Consider the following 26,759-nt stretch of genomic DNA (forward strand, 5'->3'; position numbering starts at 1 on the left):
GAAGATGGGGAGGCCAGGCTTCCGGTGGCGCAAAGAGTGTCGGGAGCAGCTTCTAGCAAATCTTCCTTGGCCTCTGGAGGAACCACCGTTGCCGCCGCTTCGACTTCAACGGTCTGCGTTCGGGCTCAACGGTCACGGCGACCGGCACGTCGACTCTCACTGTGCCTAGTTCTATCCTTATTCGCTCCCAGGCGGCCACCGCCGTGCCAGCAGCGGCCGCGGCCGACATGTTGTGAGGCGGAGGCGCGGGTGTCTGAAGGATGGTTTGGCCGAGGCGGCGGCAGCGGCTGCTGGCGGCGGCGGCGGCGGCGGCGGGGGTTCCGGCGCTGTAGAGCCGGCCCGCTGGTTGTCCGCCCTGTACCGCGGAGAGGCCAGTGCCCCTGTGCCTTGCCTGCGCTCCGACGCCTTTGGGGACCAGTTAGGCGACAGCACCCACCCTCTTGAGGAGACAAGCAGGTGGTTTCCCAGCTGCTCAGATTTCCGGACCACCTTGTTCTCCCTTCCCCAAACTGGGCAGTGTTCTCCCCGGAATCCTCAGGCCCCTGCCTTTTCTCCCAACTCACCCTGAATCTCTCACACACTCGGATATTCCCCGCTCTCTCGAGCCCTCTCCCTCCCCCTTCCTCAATTTCTGCACCCTCTTCCCAGAGCACCCTCCACCCCCATCACTCTCCTAGGGCAGCCTTGTGAGAAATCTCTGTGGGCTAGTGGACCAGTGCCTGGGAGCTTTTAAAATTGGGCCACGAGAGGCAGGAAGGTACTATGGCTTCCTCGTCCGGCAACGATGATGATCTCACTATCCCCAGAGCTGCTATCAATAAAATGATTAAAGAGACTCTCCCCAATGTCCGAGTGGCCAACGATGCTCGAGAGCTGGTGGTGAACTGCTGCACTGAATTCATTCACCTTATATCTTCTGAAGCCAATGAGATTTGCAACAAGTCGGAAAAGAAGACCATTTCACCAGAGCATGTCATACAAGGTAAGACGGGTAGGATTTGGTTTAAATGAGGGTCCAGGGGGACAGTCTGCTGGTCGTGTGACTCGTTCTTGTAGCCTTCGTTCCTCTTCACTGGTCAATACTGTTAATGAAAAAGCTACACTAACACAAAGGCAGCCGGTGCCTTAAAAAAATCTCTTGTGTAGCGTTCTTGGGTACTTTTCATCCAGTGAATAAAGTAAGGGGTGCAAACATTCAGGACAGCGGACATCCCCAAAACAGAAAGTATTAATAATAGTCTCAATTTACAGCCTGGTAAGCTACAGCAAGAATTGCCTGCCTAAAGTTCAACTTAGATAATGACAACTGAGAACAGAACCCAGAAGTGTTCTCCCTTGAGAATTAAAATCCAGACGGAGGAACTTCAAGAATGGGTGGAGACAGCACTCCTTCTCCACCTGATCTTTTAACCAATGTGGAGAAAAGAGTTATTTTCGGAACACAACGAATTAACAAATTCTTAACGTGAATGTGTTCGACCTTGTAAAGTTTACTGGCGTTCAATTAAAGGACCTTATTTTCTGTTTTAAAAATGGTTTGATAATGGTACTTTATCAACAGGTTACCAATGCACTTCAGTTCTAATCTATAAAACAGTGTTCCTTAATTTTCTTCTCTTTTTTTTTCTTTTTTTGCTTTTATGTCGTTTGCTTTGTTCTATGGAAATAAGTTTTAAAAGGTTGGGTTGAAAGTTTCAACAGTTTCAGTTATCTTCGGAAGGATTTAGTCCAGTAATAGGGATTTGGGTTTCAGAGAGGGAAGACATATTTACTGGTTATGTTTTCTTTAGCGATTTTTACATGTACTTTGATGAAAAGAGTTGCATTCAATTTGTGGTGATAACTTACTTTTTGTAATAATCCAAATAAAATTATAACAATTTCTTGATTGTTTTTGAGGTCTGGAAAAAAAGCATGGTTAATTTTCACCATTTTGGTGGGCACTTTTTAAGTGATGACTGTCTTTTTTTTTTTTTTTTTTTTCAGAGACAGAGTCTCACTTTATTGCCCTTGGTGGGGTGCTGTGGCATCACAGCTCACAGCAACCTCCAACTCCTGGGCTTAGGCGATTCTCTTGCCTCAGCCTCCCAAGTTGCTGGGACCACAGGTGCCTGCCATAACGCTTGGCTATTCTTTTTTTGCAGTTTTGGCTGGGGCCAGGTTCAAACCCGCCACCTGGGTATATGGGGCCAGCACCCTACTCACTGAGCCATAGGCTCTGCCCTTGTCTTCTTATTCTAAAGTAGAGAACACATCTACTGGCACTGACCACCTCCAGTATTTTACTTTCAATATTGACAAAAGGATTAAAAGATTCCTTTTGTACCTCTTTTGATGTTCTTAAGGTGTATTTAAAATATACTTGCCATTTCACAACATTGGGAGAAAAATCCCGAGGATTCTTTTTTTTTTTTAATCCGGAGGATTCTTAAAGCTGGTACTTTTTTCCTACTTATTTGGCATGCTGAATACTCAGCATGAAGTAAAATGTAAGTAAAATGAAAGCCAAGTTGCCTGTTTTTTCCTCTTGTGTTTTTATTTTTACATTGTATGTGTGATTGCTATCATAGTCTTTTACAAGATTATCCAACAGGGATAGCTATAATTTCCTTATACAACTCATAAAAAGGAAAAGGAACCTTTTGTCAACATTTGCCTTTCTAATGAAAATTGCAAAAGATTTCAATAGGATCTGCCTAAAACATTTGTTATTCCACACAAGTGGGGATTGTTCCAAAAATCTAATAACATACTACAGTTTGCCTTCTTGGGGAGAGTTTATTCTTTTCTAGGATATATTTAGATTTCTGATTGATATTTTAGAATAGAAGTGCAGCTGTAGCAGGCAGTGTGCTAAATAATTTAGTTCAACTTTGGAATATACTAAATTCAGTTTAACTTATTAGTCAGAAGTTACAGTGAAAGACCATTTTCTTTGTGTAATAAGGATAATTTGTTAATTTTAAAAAATCATGTTTTAAACCTGTTATAGTTTTAGAAATTTACTTTTTTCCTTGTAACATTATTGTTGTTCAGTGAATAAGAATTGGCATTTTTGACCAAGATTTCTTCCCTATTGGGGGATCAGATTTTATACATTTATGCAATCTTGCTTAATTATCTCAAAGAAGGTTTGTTTAGAGAGGTTAAATTTTTTATAAGAAATGCTTAAGGTGTATGTTTTAGGTGTTTAAAGTGAGTTCTGACAGACTAATCATGATAGATACACATGGTAAATACTATTCTTCAACATTGATTAGAAATGTAAGATATATGTAAGTGGAATAATATTGTACATTTTAAAGTATTGTGAGTCTCATATATTGCAGTTTGGGGTTTAGTAATCAGTTTAATGAACTAGTCTTGCGTCAGGGCATTTCATTTCAGTTGTTACCTTTATCTTGTCAGAGTAAATTAAGCATTCTCAGACAGCTCAATAAAATGGAGATTAATATTGAAATAATTTTATCATCAGTAAGTCTGAAATACCATAAATTTGATGAAAGAAAACTTTTTTCTGTTTTGCTTATTTTAAATTTAAGAAAGTAAACTTGGGATTGCAGGTCACAGATAAATGAATAGAGGGAGTTCAGACTATAAAAGGTGTTCTTTTTATTTTACTGCTGGTTTTGTGAACACACATTCTTGAATGAGGTCTAAAATGTTTTGTTGCATTATGGAGAGAATTGACATTGAGAATCAACTGGAAATTCTTTGGCCTTAGACAAATGTGTTGACCAAGATTTCCCCATTTATGTATACATAATTCTTGTGAGGTTTTTTTTTTTTTTTTTGTAGGCCCTAGGTAGAGTGCCCTAGGTAGAGTGCCATGGCATCACATAGCTCACAGCAACCTCCAACTCTTGGGCTTGAGCGATTCTCTTGCCTCAGCCTCCCAAGTAGCTGGGACTACAGGTGCCCGCCACAACACCCTGCTTTTTGTTTTTGTTTTTGTTTTTGCAGTTCAGCCGGGGCCAGGTTTGAACCCGCTACCGTCCGTATTTGGGGCCGGCACCCTACCGACTGAGCCACAGGTGCCGCCCTGTATACATAATTCTTGATTTCAGGTGTGACTTGAAATTATTGAAAGAATCAAGTCAGGAGTTGAACCTTACATAAAATAAGCTACAATAAATAAATAATTAAAAATTTTTTGTAGAGCATAATTAAAATTTGTGTAGTAGTTTAAATTTTAAGCTGATGGTCTGTTTTGTGTATATCATGATACCATTTGCAAAGGTAAAATATAAAGAAAAATATTTTAAATATTTTCTTCTGCATTTTCAGTCTCTTGCTACATTTCTACCCACATTTATGAAAATAGTAACTGAAAGTAGTGAAAGTTTGAAAAGATCTCTGAGAATTTCTTCTTCAGCTGTTGAGTTACTCCAAGCTGTGTTGAAGGACATTTTTTTATTCTAGTCCTTCTCATGTTGATAACCTTTGTAAAATGCCATAAAAATTAATCATTAGAAAAATGAAATGAAAAAAAGATGAAAACTTTTTTATTATTAGATTCATTAGACAAAAAATTACTCTGTTAAGTTGCTATGAAGATTCTCATGCTTACTTTGAGTTTCCATATTTATTGCAACCTTTATTAGCAGTTCTGGGACAAGTCCATAGATCACACTTTGAGTAGCTTTGTTTTAAATCCTAAATCACAGTCTGTTTTGGAAAGTGGACGTGAAGTAATTTTGAAATCAAACGATCGGAATATTATAGAGAAGTTGTAATGATAATGGGAATGAATGAGAATGAGTATATTATTGGCTAGATAATCATTCATATGAATATTTTTTTCCAAAGGGACACATGTAATTTTCATTGCACAAGGTGCTTTTCAAGTTAGGTATAATTTTTGTTACTGTTTCTGCTACCCAGTGATTACTTATCAAAAACTACTAAGTACTTGGCATTGTATTAGATACTGCTAAGAATGTAAAGATGAATGATACTTAGTTTCTTCTCTGCCATTAGTCTCTCATTATTGTCCAAGATTCTCAGCAGTAGTGATACCATGGAGGACCTGGTTCTTAAGGGTCTTCAGAAACCTTTGTCAGGCTAATGAGCCAAAAAGTCGCTTTGGCTACATCCTTTTTTTTTTTTTTTTGGTTGGGGCTAGGTTTGAACCCGCCACCTCCGGCATATGGGATCGGCACCCTACTCCTTTGAGCCACAGGCACCGCCCATACATCCTCTTAATATATTTTGAGTCAAGTATGTACTCCAATTTCTTCCCTCCCCACAAACAAAAGAACATAGAGAAATTAGAGAATGCTGATTATTATAGTATTTCATATGGGTATTTTACATAATTTTTTTTAATTTTATTTATTTATTTTCTTTTTTTGTAGAGACAGAGTCTCACTTTATGGCCCTCTGTAGAGTGCCGTGGCCTCACACAGCTCACAGCAACCTCCAACTCCTGGGCCTAAGCGATTCTCTTGCCTCAGCCTTGCAAGTAGCTGGGACTACAGGCGCCCGCCACAAGGCCCGGCTATTTTTTGGTTGCAGTTTGGCCGGGGCTGGGTTTGAACCCGTCACCCTCGGTATATGGGGCCAGCGCCTTACCGACTGAGCCACAGGCGCCGCCCTACATAATTTTTTGAATGAAAAGCATGCTTTATACATTTGAAATATAAAGTGATTCACATAAATTCGTGTTATAACAAAACTTTTCAGGGGCATGTCATTTTGTAAAATAAGATAAGCCTATATGAAGATTATTGTTGCTTAGGGGAAGTATCTGCCTTTTTTTGTGCCCCCCCCCCCACATAGCTCTCTTGTTAATATGTGTCTTTTAAGTTGAAAAATATGCGAAGTATTTTCCCCCCCAATATACACTATGAACTTTACTAGGTATCTTTTTTGTTGTTGTTTGTTTTTTTTTTTTTTTGAGATAGTCTTACTCAGTTACCCTGGGCAGAGTGCCCTGGTGTCACAGCAACCTCAAACTCCTGGGCTCAAGAGATCCTCTTGCCTCAGCCTCCCAAGAAGCTGGGACTATATTGGTGCCTGGCAAGTTTTTCTATCTTTAGTAGAGATGGGGTCTTACTCTTTTTCAGGCTGATCTTGAACTCCTGAGCTCAAGTGATCCACCCACGTCAGCCTCTACAGAGTGCTAGGATTACAGGCATGAGCCTCCACACTCAGCTTGGGTATAGTTTTAAGATACTTGGTAGAGAATAGCAGACAGTGAAGTGCACTGGTTTTAGCCACAGATTTTTAAAAATATGTTTTTCTTTTTCAGCTTTTACTCTGATGAGATCTTTAGAGGCAGAGCCATCAACAAGTCCATATGCTCTTGGTACAAATTAGAAAAAGGCACAACTTTCTTAAAAACTATTACTACTTGCTAGGTATAGTGGCTAACACTTGTAATCCTAGTACTTTGGGAGGCAGAGGCAGGAGTTTTGCTTGAGGTCAGGAGACTGACTAGCTTGAGTAAAAAAATAGAAAAATTAGCCTAGTGTGATGACAACATACCTGTAGTCCCATCTACTCCAGGCTGAGGCAGGATGATTTCTTGAGCCCAGAAGTTTGAGGTTGCTGAGCTATGATGGACACCACTGTACTTTAGCTGGGACGACAGAGTGAGGCACTCTCTTAAAACAAAACGCCATTACTACTACCTACCGGAAGAAATGCCATGGTAAACATGCAAATCTGGGATTATAGTGTGAATGGTCTAGTACTGTGTGTTACCTGAACAACTATAAAAGGTAGCCACTTAAGGGACTGTAACTGGTCAACATATGGAAATGGCCAACATAAGCAGCTAGACCTACTGTGCTGATAATATATGTGGTCCAGTCTATGAAAATTAGGTCAACTTACGGAGGTGATCAAGGTAGAGAGGTGGTCAACTATGAAGGTTCTTCTGTAGTTTTTATTTTTTAACCCAGGCTCTCCATGGGTAAAGGTAGTTTGGATTAAATTCTCTTAATGCTGAGTCTACTAATTTGTGCCGTTTAAGGATCGTCTCTCCATTGTGTTGATTTGTTAATTTTGTTAATTCAGTATTTTATATTACGAATATATTTGCCCAAACTGAATTTGGAATTAATTATGTATAGCTATACATTTATTAAGGTCCTGGTAGTCTTTTAAATACAAGAGAAAAAATAAAGATGAGTAATACATAGCCCGCGTTGGTTTTTGTTATGTGTTAGACACTGTGTTAAATGCCTTGTGTTAATTACTTGTTGATACCTACAACCCTAAAATTAATAATACCATGTATAATAGCACATATTTCATTTCACTCCCTCTGTGGGCCAGCCTCTATTCTAAGCTCTTTATTTATATTAATGGAGTTATTCTTCACAACAGCCTGATCCAGTGAGGTGCAGGTACTGTTGTTATTCTTTTTAAAAAATGAGAAGACTGAAGGACATAGATAAAGGAACTGATGTAGGGTCACGCAGCTAATAGGAGGCAGAGCTGGAAATCAGTCCCTGGCTGTTTGGCTTTTGGGCCTGCATGTTTAACCACTATACTGCCTTAATATCTGGTTGTAGGCAGATATTAAGAAATAAATGCTATTCTCATTTTATAGATGGAAATGTTGAAGCTTAGAGATATTAAGCAACAGATCCAAGGTTATACAAATACTATGTCAATCAAGTTTCATTTCTAGGTCTGTTTGATCTCAAAAGGGAGAAATATATCTGTCTGGGAAGATCAGGCAAACTTAATTTGAAGGTGGAGTTTGATCAGTACCATTGCTGTCAGCATGAATATGGGAAACTGTTTCCTGTTGGGAAACATTGAGCAGTCAGATTTAACAGGAGTATGCAGGTATTTAATGTCAGAAATAAAACTGGGGCCAGGTGTGGTGGATTACTATGATCCTACCACTTTGGGAGGCTGAGGCAGATGGATTGCTTGAGCTCATGAGTTCAAGACCACCCTGGGCAAGAGAGAGACCTCATCTCTACTAAAAATAGAAAAACTAGCTGAGTGTAGTGGCAAGTGCCTGTAGTCCTAGCTATTCCAGAGGCTAAGGCAAGAGGATCACTTGAGCCCAAGAGACTGAGGTTGCTGTAAGCTCTGACAGACTAGATCATGTAGAACCTTACTGTAGGACCAGGAGACCAGACTTGAGAATATGGAGACCATAAACCATTCACTTGGTTTGCTTTAGTATTGTCTCTAGCCAATCTCATTGAGATATGTGCCTTTAAAAAGAGAACAGAGCTGGAACATATTCTTCTTAGCAAAATATCTCAAGAATGGAAGAAAAGTATCCAATGTACTCAGCCCTACTATGAAGCTAATTTATAGCTTTCATATGAAGGCTATAACCCAACTATAGCTCAAGAATATGGGGAAAGGGCCAAGGGACAGGAAGGGAGGGGGGAGGCTAGGGTGGAGGGAGGGTAATGGGTGGGGCCACACCTATGATGCATCTTAGAATGGGTGCAGGTGAAACTTAACTAAATGCAGAATACAAATGTCTATATACAATAACTAAGAAAATGCCATGAAGGCTATGTTGAACAGTTTGATGAGAGTATTTCAGATTGTATATGAAACCAGCACATTGTACCCCTTGATTGCACTAATGTACACAGCTATGATTTAACAATAAAAAAATAAAATAAAAAGAGAACAGGTAATACAAAAACTTTGGCTTCTGTCATTGACACTTTTTTTTTTTTTTTTTTTGTAGAGACAGAGTCTCACTTTATCACCCTCGGTAGAGTGCCATGGCATCACACAGCTCACAGCAACCTCCAGCTCCTGGGCTTAAGCCATTCTCTTGCCTCAGCCTCCCGAGTAGCTGGGACTACAGGCGCCCGCCACAACGCCCGGCTATTTTTTGGTTTGCAGTTCAGCTGGGGCCGGGTTTGAACCCGCCACCCTCGGTATATGGGGCCAGCGCCCTACCGACTGAGCCACAGGCACCGCCCCCCTTTTTTTTTTTTTTTTTGAGAAAGAGTATCACTATGTGCCTTGGGTAGAGTGCTATGGCCTCACAGCTCACAGCAACCTCAAACTCTTGAGCTTAAGCAATTCTCTTCCCTTAGCCTCCCAAGTAGCTGGGACTACAGGTGCCTGCCATAGTGGCCCGGCTATTTTTGTTGTTGTTGTTGTAGTTGTCATGCTTTGGCAGACCCAGGCCGGGCTCGAACCCACCAGCCCTGGTGTATGTGGCTAGTGCCCTAGCCACTGAGCTACAGGCACCGAGCTGTCATTAACACTTTTTAAAAAATCAGTCTGTTAATTCAATTTAAAAATACAGGCTGCTTAGTTTTCACTTATTTTTCTGCCATATCTCAACCTCCTTTCAGCCATATATACAGAACTCAGAATAAAGCCTTTTTGAGATTTTTAGGGAATTAGTGTGGGAGTTAACTTAATTAAAATTCAAATAGTAGTATAGTACTATGCTTTTGTCATATTATTGTTTAAAAAGGTTGATGAAAATAGCTTATAATATTTGAAATAATTAAAGTTGTAAATCAGTTTAAAATGTCTTAAAAACCACAGTTTACTTATGCATGTGGATTTGTAAAAGTACATTTGGTAAAATCTCTGAAGTTAGATTTGAGACCATCTGAACGGAAAGCAGTCTGGTTTACCATAATTGTTTAAAGACTGTAAGAACTGATGAGCAAAAAAAAGAACTGATGAGCAGAATTGACGTACAATGTCTTTTACCACCACCTATGTTTCATCATTTGTTCAGAATACAAAATATGCCGCCTTGGCCAGACACAGTGGCTCACGCCTGTAATCCCAGCACTTTGGGAGGGCAAGACAAGAAGATTACTTTTGAGGATCAACAAACAAAATATGCTTTGGGGTATTAGTCATCATATAGGGAACTATAAATACTTAAAATTTTGTTTTTGTGTTTTTCCGTTGAGACAGTCTCACTCTGTCACTCAGGCTGGAGTGTAGTAGCACAGTCATAGCTCACTCAGCCTTGAATATCTGGGCTTAAGCCATCCTCCTGCCCCAGTTTCTCAAGTAGCTAGGCCTACAGATATGAGCCACCATGCCCAGCTAGTTTAAGTTTTTTTGTAGAGATAGAGTCTCACTGTGTTATCCAGGCTGGTCTCAAACTCCTGGCCTCAAGTGATTCTTCTGCCTCAGCCTTCCAAAGTGCTGGGATTACATATGTGAGGAACCGCACCTGGCCCAGAGGAAATTTTATATCTTGCCTTTTCTGGGGTGCAGAAGACATTTAGAGTGTGCCTTGTTTTCTTTGTAAAATTTTCTTTCTAAATGTGAAAAACAAAAAAAGACAATGTTTCTTCTATCCTTGTAGCTTTTTAAAAATTCTAGTTGCTCTGCTACATCACTTGGAAATGTTTCTATAATACTTCCTGTTAAGTTTCATTTTCAAGAGAAACGTGGCTCGCTAAAAATGCTGAATTTCATGAATTATTTCTACTAGTATTTCTTAAACTTGGTAGATTGAAGCTAAAAATAGCTTCCTGTTGGTATATTGGACAAAAAATAAAAACCTATTCTTTCATCTATGATTTTGAAACTTAGTAGATTACATGTTATCAGCCTAGGTACAAAATATGTTATTTATAAATATATTTCAAATATCTGCCTTGTTTGTGTTTTGTTTTTGTTTTTTTGTTTTTTGGCCGGGGCTAGGTTTGAACCCGACACCTCCGGCATATGGGATGGGCGCCCTACTCCTTGAGCCACAGCCGCCACCCTTGTTTGTGTTTTTTGAGAAAGCAAATGACTTCATGATGTTTTATTTACTGTGAGTGGTGTAGGAAAATGTTTTTCTTACTAAAACCACATGTTCTTACATTGGACTTTTTTTTTCCTCACAGGAAATGCTTTGGTCTTTTAAAAATTAGTCAGAAAGAAAAGGAAAAGTGAATGCGTATGCCTGGAAATGTTACTTAAATTTTAACTGACTTGCAATCTGATACTTAGCAAAATCATAAAATATTTTGTCTTAGCTGCCCAGATAATTGTACAACTCTAAAATAGGTAAAATTATTTTTAAAAAATAGCAAAAAACATTCCCTTCCCCTAAAGAAATACCCACAAAAACTTTATGTTCCTTAGAGGGGGAAAGGTATATTTTATCATCTTTTCATATTTTCATTTCTCTAGCACTAGAAAGTTTGGGCTTTGGTTCTTACATCACTGAAGTAAAAGAAGTCTTACAAGAATGCAAGACAGTAGCGTTAAAAAGAAGAAAGGCCAGTTCTCGTTTGGAAAACCTTGGCATTCCTGAAGAAGAATTGCTGAGACAGCAGCAAGAATTATTTGCAAAAGTAAGTTAATACATTTTAAATTATTTTCATCTGGATCCTACCCTATTTTTTCTAACAGAAATCATACTGATTTCTGAAGTCCATTCCTAAGTCAACATAACATACGTCTTCATAACATCCTGAGGAGTTGGAGGCTGTAGTGTACCACCGCATTCTAGACCCCATGCTACAGAGTAAAACCCTGTCTCAAAGAAGAAGAAAAAAATAAAAAAACAAACATTAATGACTATTAATCTTTCACGTCTCTGCTGTTGTGAATCAGCTAGAGGGTGATATGTTAATTTGATGTTAATTTGATGAAAAAAAGGAAGCAGCTCTGCTAGATACTTTTCATACCTTGCAGAGTTTGTATGAACTAATATAAATTTAATTATAGTTGCATAATAAATGGATTCAGAAATGGAGAAATTTGTATGAAATTACTCACTTATTCTGCAGATATTTACTGAAGTCTTCAGTATTTACCAGGGATTGTGCTAGATGCTAAGTTTACAACAGTCGACAAAAGAGACATGGTTTCTGTTATTGTAGAGTGTAGTCTATTGGGAAAGGTTGACATAAATAAAACAAGTTAGGTTCAGACACTTAGGAAATGTTGGAGTCTGCATGTCTTCTGACTCTAAATAATCTGCAATTTTTCTATAATATGCTGTAGCTACCATTTTATCCGCTTAAATTTATTATGGAACTCTTAAATGGAATATGCATTATCCTAGCCAGAGCAAAATGCAAAGACATACTGACTGCCTTCCCTATCTATCGTCACTGCTCCATCCCTATTATCTGTTCTTTATTTCTCTTTATCTCCTTTCTTATCATGGCATTTGGGTGAAGATCCCTAGTATTTCTTTGTTCTTCTGAGGACAACCAGCAAAGAAGTAAAATAATTGGAGTTGCCTAGTACTTCTTCCCTAAGACTTTAAGTACTTAAGTTCCAAACATGAAAGAAACTAATAAGTATGTATGATATCTTTTTATCACTTTCATTTGGTTTAGTTTTTTTAGATTTTTATTTTAAATACATCATAACAGCCTCATTTGCAGTTAGCAGCAAATATCCAAAAACTTAATTGTAAATTTAAAATGAATCATTTTCATATTATTCTCCATTTTTTTTTTTAAGAGACATGGTTTCTTTTTTTAAGCAACATTGTTTTGGCATGTTGCTGAGGCTGGAGTGTAGCAGCTGTTAACAGGTGTGATCATAGCACACTACTGCCCCAAACTCCTGGGCTTGAACTCCTGGGCTCAAGTGATCCTCTTGCCTTAACCTCCCAAGTAGCTGGGACTTTTAAATGTCTCCTGCCTCTGGCTCAACAATAATTTATAAAGGCATAGGAGTGCTTTTATGTTCAGAGTAAAGTACGAGAGCTGATATGGAGCCATGGTACCTAAAGTCAGTATAACTAGCACATGACTTTGCAGACCATTTCACTAAACTATAAGATCAAGCACCTTGGGCGGCGCCTGTGGCTCAGTGAGTAGGGCACCGGCCTCATATACCAAGGGTGGCGGGTTTGAACTCAGCCCTGGCCAAACTGCAACAAAAAAATAGTTGGGCATTGTGGCAGGCACCTATAGTCCCAGCTACTTGGGAGGCTGAGGCAAGAGAATCGCCTAAGCCCAAGAACTGGAGGTTGCTGTGAGCTGTGACACCACAGCATTCTACCAAGGGCAACAAAGTGAGCCTCTGTCTCTTAAAAAAAAAAAAGATCAAGCACCTTTGCAGTATAACCTTTGTAGAGACTTAAATTATTTGAATTTTTTTCCCATGTTACAAATTATACCTATTTGTAGTTGATTAGGCTACCAAGTGAGTATGATTGAGTTGATTAAATTCACAGATTTGGTTTGCCACATCATTTTTTTAATAAATTCTTGAAATGTTTTTAGTGAAGCACACTTAGTTGATTTTGAACTCTTTGGGTATTCCTTCCATAAAAGTAAATATGCCAGTGTATTAGAATTAGCTACATTCCATCTGTCTTTGTAAAAATGGAAGTAGAGAGTTATTAGAGTGAACATTTGGTTTCTAATTTCCTAAGCAAAAGAAAAGTTTTTGTGTATTATAAAAGATTGTCTTATCCATCTTTTTACTATTATCTTATTTCTTCCTCTTTGCCTTTAATTATTTGTGGATCTTCTGTATCTCCTTATGTCCCCCCAAGCCCTTACATCTTTTGCTATAATTATGGTACCACCCAGGGATGGTGGTGCCTTTCTGTAGTCCCAGCTACTCTGGAGGCTGAGATGGGAGGATCCCTTAAGGCCAGAAGTTTGAGGCTGTAGCGCACTATTATCATGCCTGTGAGTAACCACAGACATCCAGCCCAGGCAACAGTGAGACCCCATCTCTTGAAAAAAAAAAAAAAAAAATCTATGTTATCATGTGTTAAAAATGTATACCATGTTTTCCTCACATTTGACTTCTGCCCTACCCCAGAGACAGACAGCTAATCACCAAATTCAGTGATATTTTTCCCCTTCAAATCTCACTCTTCTAGAGGTTTTTAAAAAGATAATATTTAGCATGTACCTTTTTCTTTATTTAGCCTTTCCCCAAAGTAATAAGTTTTCTTCTTCTTTGCTGCCCTGCCCTTGCTCCTTGATCAACACATTTCAAGTCAAAATTCAATTAACGTGTGAGTCCCTACTGCATGTAAGACTTTATATATAGTGCTACAGATATACAGTAATGAAGAATGTGTCATCTTGTTCTTAAGAAACTTAGTGTCTTGTAGAGAGGACTAATATAGATATACTAACAACTATACTGGGTGTCCATAAAGTTCATGTGCGGTTTAAAATAGTTTAATATTTTAAATTGCACATGAACTTTATGGACATCCTATGTTTTGAGGCTGGCTACTTGGATGAGGAAGATAACTATGAGACCAGTTATATTCATGAGAAAGATCCCAAGCATAGAGATATCACATCAGATTTTGGGGGCATAAGAGTGTGTTAATTATTAAGCAATTGGCTTAGCCCCAAACCCACTTTTTTATGCTCTGCTTTGTGAGTGGGCCTAGTACTTTGCTAGCTGACTCCCCATGAGACCTTGCAGCCAGAAGGGGGTTCTAGAGGTAGATTGTAAGGCTGGAGGAAGAGGGACTTACTCTTATTTCCTCTTGGCTTCCAGCAACACTTTTTTTATCCCAGCTGCATCAGTTTTTCTGTAGTGGGGACTGAATTTAATTTGCATCATCTCTAGTACAGAATTACCCTCAGCCTGCACCCTCCCCTTCACAGGAGTATGGATCCCAACTCTTGAGGCCTTCCTCAAAGCTCAGATATAGTAAGACCAGCCAGTTTGTGCCCATTCTTCAGTGGTCTTAGTTTCAGTTCTGTGGGGTTGTCTAGCTGTATTGCTCATGCTGGTCTCAAACTTCTGGCCTCCAGTAGTCCTCTCTTATCAGCCTCCCAAAGTGCTGTGATTATGAGTCTGAGCCATATGTCTAGCAACAATTCTTTTATTTTATTTTATTTTTTTATTGTTAAATCATAGCTCTGTACATTTGTGTAATCAAGGGGTACATTGTGCTGGTTTCATATACAATCTGAAATATTCTCATCAAACTGTTCAACGTAGCCTTCATGGCATTTTCTTAGTTATTGTATGTAGACATTTGTATTCTGCCTTTGGTAAGTTTCTCTGTACCCATTCTAAGATGCATCGTAGGTGTGGCCCCACCCATTACCTTCCCTCCACCCTAACCTCCCCCCTCCTTCCCCTTCCTTGGCCCTTTCCTCATAGTCTTGTGCCATAGCTGGGTTATAGCCTTCATGTGAAAGCTATAATTTAGCTTCATAGTAGGGCTGAGTACATTGGATACTTTTTCTTCCATTCCTGAGATACTTTGCTAGGAAGAATATGTTCCAGCTCTATCCATGTAAACATGAAAGAGGTAAAGTCTTCATCTTTCTTTAAGGCTGCATAATATTCCATGGTATACATGTACCACAATTTGCTACTCCTTTCGTGGGTCGATGGGCACTTGGGCTTCTTCCATGACTTAGCAATTATGAATTGGGCTGCAATAAACATTCTGGTACAGATGTCTTTGTTATATTGTGATTTTTGGTCTTCTGGGTATAAAACTAGTAAAGGAATTATGGGATCGAATGGCAGGTCTATTTTTAGATCTCTAAGTATTCTCCAAATATCCTTTCAGAAGGAACGTATTAGTGTGCATTCCCACCAGCAGTGTAGAAGTGTGCCCTTTTCTCCACATCCACGCCAACATCTCTGGTTTTGGGATTTTGTTATGTGGGCTACTCTTACTGGGGTTAGGTGATATCTCAAAGTAGTTTTGATTTGCATTTCTCTGATGATTAAGGATGATAAGCTTTTTTTCATGTGTTTGTAGATAGTGCGTCTGTCTTCTTTAGAGAAGTTTCTCTTCAAGTCCCTTGCCCACCCTGAGATGGGATCATGTGTTCTTTTCTTGCTAATACGTTTGAGTTCTCTGTGGATTCTGGTTATTAGACCTTTATTGGAGGTATAACCTGCAAATATTTTCTCCCATTCTGAGGGCTGTCTGCTTGCTTTACTTACTATGTTCTTGGCTGTGCAGAAGCTTTTTAGGTTGATCAGGTCCCAGGACTATTTTTTTTTTGTAGAGACAGAGTCTCACTGTACCGCCCTTGGTAGAGTGCCGTGGCGTCACACGGCTCACAGCAACCTCTAACTCTTGGGCTTACGCGATTCTCTTCCCTCAGCCTCCCGAGTAGCTGGGACTACAGGCGCCCGCCACAACGCCCGGCTATTTTTTTTGTTGCAGTTTTTGGCCAGGGCTGGGTTTGAACCCGCCACCCTCGGCATATGGGGCCGGCGCCCCAGGACTGTATTTTTGATACTGCTTCAATTGCCTGGGAAGTCCTCCTCATAAAATATTCACCCAGGCCGATTCCTTCAAGAGTTTTCCCTGCACTTCAAGTATTTTTATAGTTTCATGTCTTAAGTTTAAATCTTTAATCCAGTGAGAGTCTATCTTAGTTAATGGTGAAAGGTGTGGGTCCAGTTTCAGTCTTCTACAGGTTGCCCAGCCAGTTCACCCAGCACCATTTGTTAAATAGGGAATCTTTTCCCCATTGGATGTTTTTAATTGGCTTGTCAAAGATCAAATAACGATAAGTAGCTGGATTCATCTCTTGGTTCTCTATTCTGTTCCAGACATCTACTTCTCTGCTTTTGTGCCAATACCATGCTGTTTTGATCACTATCGATTTATAGTACAGTCTCAGGTCATGTAGCGTGATTCTTCCTGCTGTGTTTTGAGTAATGTTTTGGCTATTCGAGGTTTTTTCTGATTCCATATAAAGTGAAGTATTTTTACAAGATCTTTAAAATATGACAATGGAGCTTTAATAGGAATTGTATTAAAATTATATATTGCTTTGGGTAGTATAGACATTTTAATGTTGACTCTTCCCAGCCACAAGCATGGTATGTTTTTCCATTTGTTAACATCTTCAGCTATTTCTTTTCTTAAAGTTTCATAGTTCTCTTTGTAGAGATCTTTCACGTTCTTTGTAAGGTATACTCCCAAATATTTCATCTTCTTTGGCACTGCTGTGAAAGGAATAGAGTCCTTGGCTGTTTTTTCGGCTTGGTTATTGTTGGTATATATAAAGGCCACGGATTTATGGGTGTTGATTTTGTTTTTTATTTTATTTTATTTTTTTATTAAATCATAGCTGTGTACATTAATGCGATCATGGGGCACCATACATTGGTTTTATAGACCGTTTGATACATTTTCATCACACTGGTTAACATAGCCTTCTTGCATTTTCTTAGTTATTATGTTAAGACATTTACATTCTACATTTACTGAGTTTCACATACACCCTTGTAAGATGCACCGCAGGTGTAATCCCACCAATCACCCTCCGTCCACCCCCCTCCCCCCTCCCTCCCCTCCCTTTCCCCCATTCCTCTATTCTTGGGTTATAACTGGGTTATAGCTTTCATGTGAAAGCCATAGATTATTTTCTTTTTATTTATTTATTTTTTTTATGAAATCATAGCTGTGTACATTAATGGAATTGTGGGGTACAATGTGCTGGTTTTATATATAACTTGAAATATTTTTATCAAACTGGTTAACATAGCCTTCATGGCATTTTCTTAGTTATTGTGTTAAGACATTTATATTCTACATTTAGGAAATTTCACACGTACCCTTGTAAGATGCACCATAGGTGTGGTCCCACCAATTACTCTCCCTTCACCCATCCTCCCCACTCCCATCCCCCCTCATCCCCTCCCATTCTTATCCCCTTTCCCCATATTCCTGGGCTGTAATTGGGTTATAGCTTTCATATGAAAGTTATAACTTGGCTTCATAGTATGGCTGAGTACATTGGATACTTTTTCTTCTATTCTTGAGATACACAGATTAGTTTCATAGTAGGGCTGAGTACATTGGATACTTTTTCTTCCATTCTTGAGATACTTTACTAAGAGAAATATGTTTCAGCTCCATCCATGTAAACATAAAAGAGGTAAAGTCTCCATCTTTCTTTAAGGCTGCATAATATTCCATGGTGTACATATTCCACAATTTATTAATCCATTTGTTGGGTGTTGATTTTGTAGCCTGAGACATTGCTGTATTCCTTGATCACTTGTAAAAGTTTTGTAGTAGAATCCCTAGTGTTTTCCAGATATACGATCATATCATCTGCAAAGAGTGAAAGTTTGATCTCTTTTGACCCTATGTGGATACCCTTGATCGTCTTTTCTTCCCTAATCGCAATGGCTAAAACTTGGATTACAATGTTAAAGAGCAATGGAGACAATGGGCAACCTTGCCTGGTTCCTGATCTAAGTGGAAATGATTTCAATTTAACTCCATTCAATATGATATTGGCTGTGGGTTTGCTGTAGGTGGCCTCTATTAGTTTAAGAAATGTCCCTTCTATCTCAGTTTTCTTAGTGCTCTGATCATGAAGGGATGCTGGATATTATCAAAAGCTTTTTCTGCATCAATTGAAAGAATCATATGGTCCTTATTTTTTAGTTCGTTTATGTGCTGAATTAAATACATTTATAGATTTATGTATATTGAACCAGCCTTGAGACCCTGGGATAAATCCCACTGGTCGTGGTGTATAATTTTTTGATGTGTTGTTGGATTCTGTTTGTTAGGATCTTATAGAGTATTTTAGCATCAATATTCCTTAGTGATATTGGTCTATAATTTTCTTTTCTTGTTGGGTCTTTCCCTGGTTTGGGGATCAAGATGATGTTTGCTTCATAGAATGTGTTGGGTAATATTCCTTCTTTTTGTATATTTTGGAAGAGGTTTAGTAATATAGGTACTAGTTCTTCTTTAAAGATTTGGTAGAATTCTGACGTAAAGCCAGCTGGTCCTAGGCTTTTCATTTTAGGGAGATTTTGTATAGTTGATGCTATTTCAGAACTTGATATAGGCCTGTTCAACATTTCCACTTAATTCTGGCTAAGTCATGGTAGGTGGCATACTTCCAGGTATTGGTCGATTTCTTTCAGATTTTCATATTTCTGAGAGTAGAGTTTCTTGTAGTATTTGTTAAGGATTTTTTGAATTTCTGAGGGGTCTGTTGTTATTTCATTGTTACCATTTCTGATTGATGGAATTAGAGATTTTACTCTTTTTTTCCTGGTTAGGTTGGCAAAGGTTTATCTATTTTATTGATCTTTTCAAAAAACCAACTTTTGGATTTATTGATCTGTTGTATAATTCTTTTGTTTTCAATTTCATTTAATCCTGCTCTGATTTTGGTTTTTTCTTCTGTTGGGTTTGGGGTTGGAGTGGTCTTCCTTCTCCAGTTGCTTGAGATGTCCCATTAAGTTATTAACTTCCTCTCTTTCCGTTTTCTTGAGGAAGGCTTGCAGTGCTATAAATTTCCCTCTTAGACTGCCTTTGCAGTATCACAGAGGTTCTGGTAATTCGTGTCTTGATTGTTGTTTTGTTCCAAAAATTTGGTGATTTCCTTCTTAATCTCATCTATAACCCATGTATCCTTCAGCATAAGGTTGTTGAGCTTCCATGTTTTTGTATGGGTATGCAGGTTCCTGTTGTTATTGAGTTCAACTTTTATTCCATGATGGTCTGAGAAGATGGAAGGGATAATTTCTGTTTTTTTAAATTTGCTGAGGTTAGATTTGTGGCCTAGGATGTGGTCGATTTTGGAGTATGTTCCGTGGGCTGATGAGAAGAATGTGTATTCAGTTTTGTTGGGATGAAATGTTCTGTAGATGTCTGTTAAGTCCAGACATCTAAAATTTCTTCGCTTAGCTTCTTTTTGGAGATCTGTCCAGCACTGCAAAAGGGGTGTTAAAATCTCCATCTGCTATGGAACTGGAGGAAATCAAGTTTCTCATGTCTGTTAGTTTCTGTTATAAATTGAGGTGTGTTCTGGTTGGGTGCATAAGTATTAATAATTGAAATCTCATCATATTGGGTATTACCTTTAACAAATACGAAGTGCCCATCCTTATCCTTCCTTATTTCAGTTGGCTTAAAGCCTATAGTGTCTGTGAATAGGATTGCAACGCCTGCTTTTTTCTGCTTTCCATTTTCCTGGAATATAGATGACCATCCCTTCACCTTGAGTCTCTTTCTGTCTTTTAATGTAAGATGTGATTCTTGTATGCAGCAGATATCTGGCTTGAGTTTTTGTATCTAGTCAGCCAACCTGTGCCTCTTTAGAGGACAATTTAAACCATTCACATTAATTGAGAATATTGATAACCCTTTCGAGAGACCAGTGGACATTTTTAATCCTTTTGCAACTGTGGAAGTTGGAATTTGTTCAAAATTTTCTTGGTGGGTTTACTTTTATGGTGGAGGATTACACTGGTCTTTATGGAGGATAGGTCTGAGAATATCCTGGAGAGCTGATTTAGTTATGGCAAATTTCTTCAACATGTGAATGTCATTGAAGTATTTAATTTCTCCATCATAAATGAAACTCAGTTTAGCTGGGTACAGGATCCTGGGTTGAAAGTTATTTTGTTTTAGGAGATTAAAAGTCGATGACCATCCTCTTCTAGCTTGAAAGGTTTCAGCAGAGAGATCTGCAGTTATTCTAATATTCTTGCCTTTGTAGTGATGATTTTCTTTCGTCTGGCTGCTTTCAGAATTTTCTCCTTCATATTAACTTTAGTGAAATTGATTATGATGTTTCTGGGGGATGTCTTATTTGGGTTGAGTCGTGCTGGAGTTCTGAAATTGTCTGCTATCTGAATTTCAGAATCTCAGCATATCTGGAAAGTTCTCCTTCATAATTTCATGGAGAAGAGACTCTGTGCCTTGTGAAGCCACTTCGTCGCTTTCTGGGATCCTATAAGGCAGATATTGGTTTTCTTCGAATTATCCCAGAGCTCTCTGAGAGAGTGATCTGTTTTTGCCCTCCATTTCTCTTCTTTGAGAGTTTGGGAGTGTTCGAAAGCTTTGTCTTCAATGTCAGAAATCCTCTCTTCTGCTTGAGGGTTTCTACTGTGTCAAAATCGTTGGTCATTTGGTCTTTGAATTCATTGAATTCTTGAGATATCTTTTAGGTTACTGCTTGAAGTTCTAATTTGATCTTATTTGCTATCCAGATTCTGAATTCGATTTCTGACATCTCAGCTATTTGTTTATGCATGGGATCTTGTGCTGTATCTGCCCCATTGATCCTTGGGGGAGTTGATCTACTCTGATTATTCATATTGCCAGAGTTTTTCTGTTGATTTCACCTCGTGATTGTTTTTCACCGTTGCCTCTGACCTTCATCAGAGTTGGGGAGGTGTCTCTCCAAGATTAGACCCTAGCAGGATTACTCTATTGTTGCTGGATCTTTGTAGGGAGTGACCCTGTGTAGTTCCTCTGGGGCTGCCCCAGCCAGGGAGTTCTACTTGTGGAAGCAGGTCTGGAGTATGACACACCCGGATCCAGCAATAGCTTGGGAGGTGGTGCACACGGTTCTGGGAGTGCCTGGTGCCCAGTGACTTTGGCACAGAGAGCCCAAGGCTCCAGCAGTCTCTGGTCAGGAAAAGGGCTCCTGGGAGGGCTCCGGAGGGCACGTGGCTACCAGAGTCCCTGGCTAGACTAGTGGGCCGGTGTGTAGGCAGGGAGGGTACAGAAGGGAGGATGCAGGGTTGCGCGGCTCCTGCTGATCCTGATCAGGGCATCCGGAGGCCTGGCGGGTGCGGGTCAGGGGCCGCAGCGCAGCTCTTATGGAGGTCTGGGCGGCACCAAGCCCAGGAGTTTGAGGTTGCTATGAGCTGTGATGCCAGGGCACCCTACCCAGGGCAACAGCCCCAGGCTCCAGTGTGCCAAAACGATCTGTCTCTGCCCCTGAGGGTTAAGGCTGTAAGGCAGCTCAGTCCCCACCTTTAGGCTGCTCAGTCACTACGTTACTAGCTCCTGCCCAATCCTTGCTCTGCAACCCTGAGGGTGGAGCTTGCTGGGGTAGTTCTCTCAAATGGCTCGGTGCGGCTCACAGCTGAACACTATTACCTCTGCCAGCTCAGCGGCTCAGTCTGGGGCCCTAGACAGTGCCCAAAGTTCTCTGCACTCCTGCTCAAGCTCTCCCCAAGGCAGTTCAGCTGAGTGCCAAGTCCAAAAACACCGAAACAGTTCACAGGTAAGGCCTTTCCAGTTTGCAGTCTCACTGCTGCTTATACTTATGGCTGCCGGCAGGATTAGGTCAATCGAACACACGCAACCACTTGTCAGTTTTCCACTGTTTTTGTCCTCCTCTTGGGGTCCAGAAGTCCCTTGCTGACTCCCTGTATCCTCAAAGGGATGATTATAGGCAGATCCCACCAGCCATAGATGCCTGGAGTCTTATCTCCCCAGACTCACCATGCCCAGTTGCAGGGAAGCTGTTACTTGGCCGCCATTTTGCTCCACCCCCCTAGCAACAATTCTTTATATTCTTTCTGTTCCCAAAACTAGTGTGACTTCTGTCTCCTTATCACACCCTGACTGGTACTAGGAGGAACAAATAGTATTTCAGTTTGACTTGGAAAAAGGGTGGAATTCAATAGGTGAAAATCAGGACATTGCAAATAGAGTGAATGTCAGCATGAGTAAAGGTAGTGAAAATGAGAAAGTATGGTGTATATTTAGGAAACATTTTATGTAGAGGTTGGGGTAGGCACTAATTTGGAGGACTTTTGAACTCTAGGCTGAGAAATTTGGATTTAATGTGTAAAAAGTCATTTTTTTCTTTTAAGTAAAATAATGGCTTAATTCTCATCTAGAAATGTTTGGATAATAAAGTTGTGACAGATGATTAAGAAAAGTAAGGATTGTACAGCTAAAATCTTTATGTTTGTGAAGTTATGGTGAGTATCACTATTTCCCCATAATTCATTCGGAAAATACTATTCATTCATAATACAGTGTGTTGGGAATGCAACAATGAATATGAAAACAGTCTCTATTCTCAAATCTGGTGGAAAAAAATGATATAAATATAAAAATAATTGTAACACAAAGCAGATAGATTTAGGAATGCATGGAGAATTACAGCATTTGAAATACAGCACAAAATGTGGGCCAGAAACATCAAGAAGACTGACTGATTTGTAGTTCAAATGACTAGGAATTAACTGTGCATAAAGGAGAGGGTTTGAGCCAGATTTAAAGAACAAATCTGAGAATAACCAGAGAGAGAGAAACATTGTTTTGGCACAGGCCAATGGGAAATTATAAGACCTTTTCAAGAACAGATTTGTTTTTCCCTCCTTGCTATGGTTTTTCTGCTAACAGGTGAAATTAAATCGAGAAGGAGCCTTACATGTTGCATATATTTCATATGTGTATATATACTGGCCTATAAAACCCTATGGTTTTTATAGAGGATATATCAGATGAATGAATTTTAAGTGGTTATCTTTTCACTAGTTTTATATCAGCCGTTCTCAACCTGTGGATCACGATCCTTTTTTTCCATTTGTAACAACGCGGCAATTAGGAAAGTTGAGAACCACTGATTTTTATGGAAAGGGTGTATATATTTGTGTGTGTTTGCATATGCGTGTATTTATAAAGAAAAGGAAAGAAGGACCCAGAGAGAGAATATTGATACATAAGGTAGGAAATTGTAATTGAAACCCAGAAAGAGGTATCAGGCATTTGTGTACAGTACTTTGTCCCTTAGAGTCCAAAGGTACTGTAGTAGAGAACTTTTAAACTGCATAAATGAATTTTAGATTGAAAAATGTTGATATAAAAATTATATAATTTGAGGGGACAGAAGAATCAAATGAAGTGAAAGGAAGAGAGAAATACACGAAAAGAAACCAATGAGAGAATATTCTAATTTTTCTGTCAACCATTTCAACTTCTTCAGTTCATTTGACAGAAAAGGAATTATCCCTTTTGGAAAGATGTTTGGAGATCACTTAGAGACTAAAAATAGACCTGCCATTTGATCCTTCAATTCCTCTGCTAGGTGTATATCCAGAAGACCAAAAATCACTTTATAATAAAGATATTTGCACCAGAATGTTTATTGTAGCCCAGTTCACTAAGTCATGGAAGAAGCCCAAGTGCCCATCAACCCATGAATGTATTAATAATTTGTGGTATATGTATACCGTAGAATATTATGCAGCCTTAAAAAAAGAGACTTTACCTCTTTCATGTTTACATGGATGGAGCTGGAACACATTTTTCTTAGCAGAGTATCTCAAGAATGGAAGAAAAAGTATCCAATGTACTCAGCCCTACTGTGAAACCAATTTATAGCTTGAAAGCTATAACCCAACTATAGCCCAAGAAGAGGGAGAGGGAGGAGGAAGGAGGGTAATTGATGGGAACACACCTATGGTGCATTTTACGAGGGTACATGTTAAATTTACTAAGTGTAGAGTATAAATGTTTTAACACAATAACTAAGAAAATGTGGTGAAGGCTATGTTAAACAGTTTGATGAAAATATTTCAAATGGTATATAAAACCATTGTACCCCATGATTGCATTAATGTACACAGCTATGATTTAATAAAACAAAAAGGTTTAGAGTAAATACATATAATTGATATACCCATTAAAAATTATTCTAGATCTAAAAAAAAGAAATTATTCTACATCTTAAAAAAAAAAAAAGGGATCTATAGAGAACCAAATTTGGAAAAATCTTTAGCTCTCTATGTGGCTGACAGAAAAACAATCTCTAATTGTATTTTCTTGTAAAGTTTGTGTTTTCCATATATATGACAATTACATAGTAGTTGGAAAATATTCAGGTTTTGTAATGACGAAATCTGTAATTGGCTCAAAGCGTAAGTTTAACCAGAGTGTATATATTGTAGATTGAAACAAATTTTTTTTTTTTTTTTTTATGTTTTGGGTGTTTAGGCTAGACAACAACAAGCAGAATTGGCCCAACAGGAATGGCTTCAAGTGCAGCAAGCTGCCCAACAAGCCCAGCTTGCTGCTGCCTCAGCCAGTGCATCTAATCAGGCAGGATCTTCTCAGGATGAAGATGAAGATGATGATATCTGAAATTACCAGCTGGGTTTCTATTTCCTCTATAGATGTTTTTCTCTGTACAACAAACAGTGAAAGAAATGCTTATCTGCAATTTTGTATGTATCTTGGTGGACTTGCCATTGGTATTCTAGGAATGTCTGCTGTTAAATTTCATCTATTGTGTGCTATACATGTAAAATCTGTCTCTTTGAACTGTTGAAAACCTAAGTTCAGTATAATATCAGTTTTGAATTTGTAATGGTGTTTATGAAATTTTAGATAGCAGTGAGTCCTTTATTTGATCAATAAACAGTGTTACAGAAAACTTCAAGTTTATAAAAATACAGTGAAATTTATACAGAAGCTCTAAATCTGTATTTGCATTTCCTCTTTAGTTTTTTTTTTTTAACTAAACTAAAAATTGGGAATTTAAATTATTTGGGGAGGGTGCTAGGTGACTCAGTAGACTTTGGATTAAGTTGGTGAAAAGAGTTTAATCCTAGAATATTTGACCCTTGTCTATATACAGGCAATAAATATATAGGCTCAGATAAATGCACTTGTTTAGAAAATTTCAGAACAAGACATTAAAAACTAGGAAGGAGTATGTTCAGTACTAGTTATATAAATTTGGTGGGCTTTTTTTTTTTTGTATAAAGGTAAAAACTAAAGTTTTATGGCATAATTCATCTTGAGCTACACTATGGGCATTTCAGAGACTGCCCAGTTTTGAGGACTGTCAGGATTCTTACGGTTTCACTCCAGTTGAGTAATTGTTAATAGTATTACTTGCTTAGTCCATCCATGCTTATGTAGGTGGGACTTGTAAAACAATTGCTTGGGTTCTGTTGGTTTAACTGAAGTTCATGAATTAAACTGAAGTTCATGAAGTTACATCTTTGCTGGGGAAAAGAAATGAAAGTTAATGAGCATGCTTGCTATGAGAGAGGGATTTTTTTTTTTCAATTTAACTTGTGGTAATTGTTTGTTTATCACATTGCTTTTACATTTTCTTGACTAGATGGCCTTTTGAAATGGCAGCATTGTCTCTCCTTTGTCATAATTGAGTGATAGCTTTAAAAAAGATTGGTTTTGTTTAAGAAAGTGTCATAACTGATCAGCCCTGTATGAAACATAAATATTTTGAACCTGCTTTTTAAAAGAGAGAAGCTTTAATTTGGTTCCAGTAAATAAAAGTATAGTAGTGATTATAGGACTCCAGCGTGTTGAAGAAATGGCATAGTATTTATATTTTGGAAACAAAGGAAAAGGCATTTAAAATAGTATGAAGTTATGAAGTAAATACATTCTATGTCAATTGCCAAATAATTTAAATTTCTATATTCACCAGGCCCCAAAATATATTGTGGTTGCCAGGATTCCAATTTTAATTGGAGAGCTAAATAAGTAAAGTTTTCTAAGTATTATATTTCTTATAGTCATATTTTGCAGTTTTAGAAAAAGTGAAATATAGGTTTATTATTTCCATGTAACAGAAAGGTTAATTTTGCTGAATGTTCTAAGTTGAAGTTACTTCATGGATGTCATATCCCTGAAGTGCATTTAGACAAGATAGAAAGAATTGTTTCTTAAGAACTTTAAGTACCAAAGGTAGTCTAGTCTAGAAAAATAATAAGTTAATAAGTGTTGGCTTTTCTAATTTGTACTGTAACATCCTTATACTTTCAATTTTAAGTATATCTGTTTCTTAAGTAAACAACTTAGATATTTTTCCATACCTTTTTTTTCGATGCAGTGTTCAGGTTAATTAATATTTTACTGCATCTGATAATGTATTATATGTTTGAAGCCTAGTGACTTTTCATTTTGACATTCTTGTGATTTCATATGCTGTATTCTTCAAGCAATAAAATTCTGATGTGTTTTATACATTGTTTTCATATTTAATGATCTATAGAAAGGTTTCTGTTACCATTTTTACTAGTTTCAAGAATCTTAGGCCCACATGCCCTGCTCCAGCCACATACTGGGAGCTGGCTGGTCAACGCACGGCTGAAGCCTGAGGAAACTCCTC

At 38.5% G+C, this 26,759-nt stretch overlaps 1 protein-coding gene across 1 annotated transcript; it reads left to right on the forward strand.

Moving 5' to 3' along the window:
• DR1 (down-regulator of transcription 1) lies at positions 1 to 26,614 on the forward strand. Its single transcript, XM_053590821.1, has 3 exons — positions 1 to 982; positions 11,101 to 11,264; positions 24,611 to 26,614. The coding sequence occupies exons 1-3, from the start codon at positions 763 to 765 to the stop codon at positions 24,755 to 24,757; spliced, it is 531 nt and encodes a 176-aa protein (XP_053446796.1). The 5' UTR covers positions 1 to 762; the 3' UTR covers positions 24,758 to 26,614.
• The last annotated feature ends 145 nt before the right edge of the window (positions 26,615 to 26,759 follow it).

The sequence above is a fragment of the Nycticebus coucang genome, chromosome 5 (assembly GCF_027406575.1).
Source record: "Nycticebus coucang isolate mNycCou1 chromosome 5, mNycCou1.pri, whole genome shotgun sequence".
NCBI classification, from domain to species: Eukaryota; Metazoa; Chordata; class Mammalia; order Primates; family Lorisidae; genus Nycticebus; species Nycticebus coucang.

Coding starts and splice junctions, on each gene's coding strand:
- DR1 (XM_053590821.1), top strand. CDS start 763: ATGGCTTCCTCGTCCGGCAACGATGATGATCTCACTATCCCCAGAGCT. Junction 983..11,100: donor ACCAGAGCATGTCATACAAG/GTAAGACGGGTA, acceptor TCATTTCTCTAG/CACTAGAAAGTTTGGGCTTT. Junction 11,265..24,610: donor AGCAAGAATTATTTGCAAAA/GTAAGTTAATAC, acceptor TTGGGTGTTTAG/GCTAGACAACAACAAGCAGA.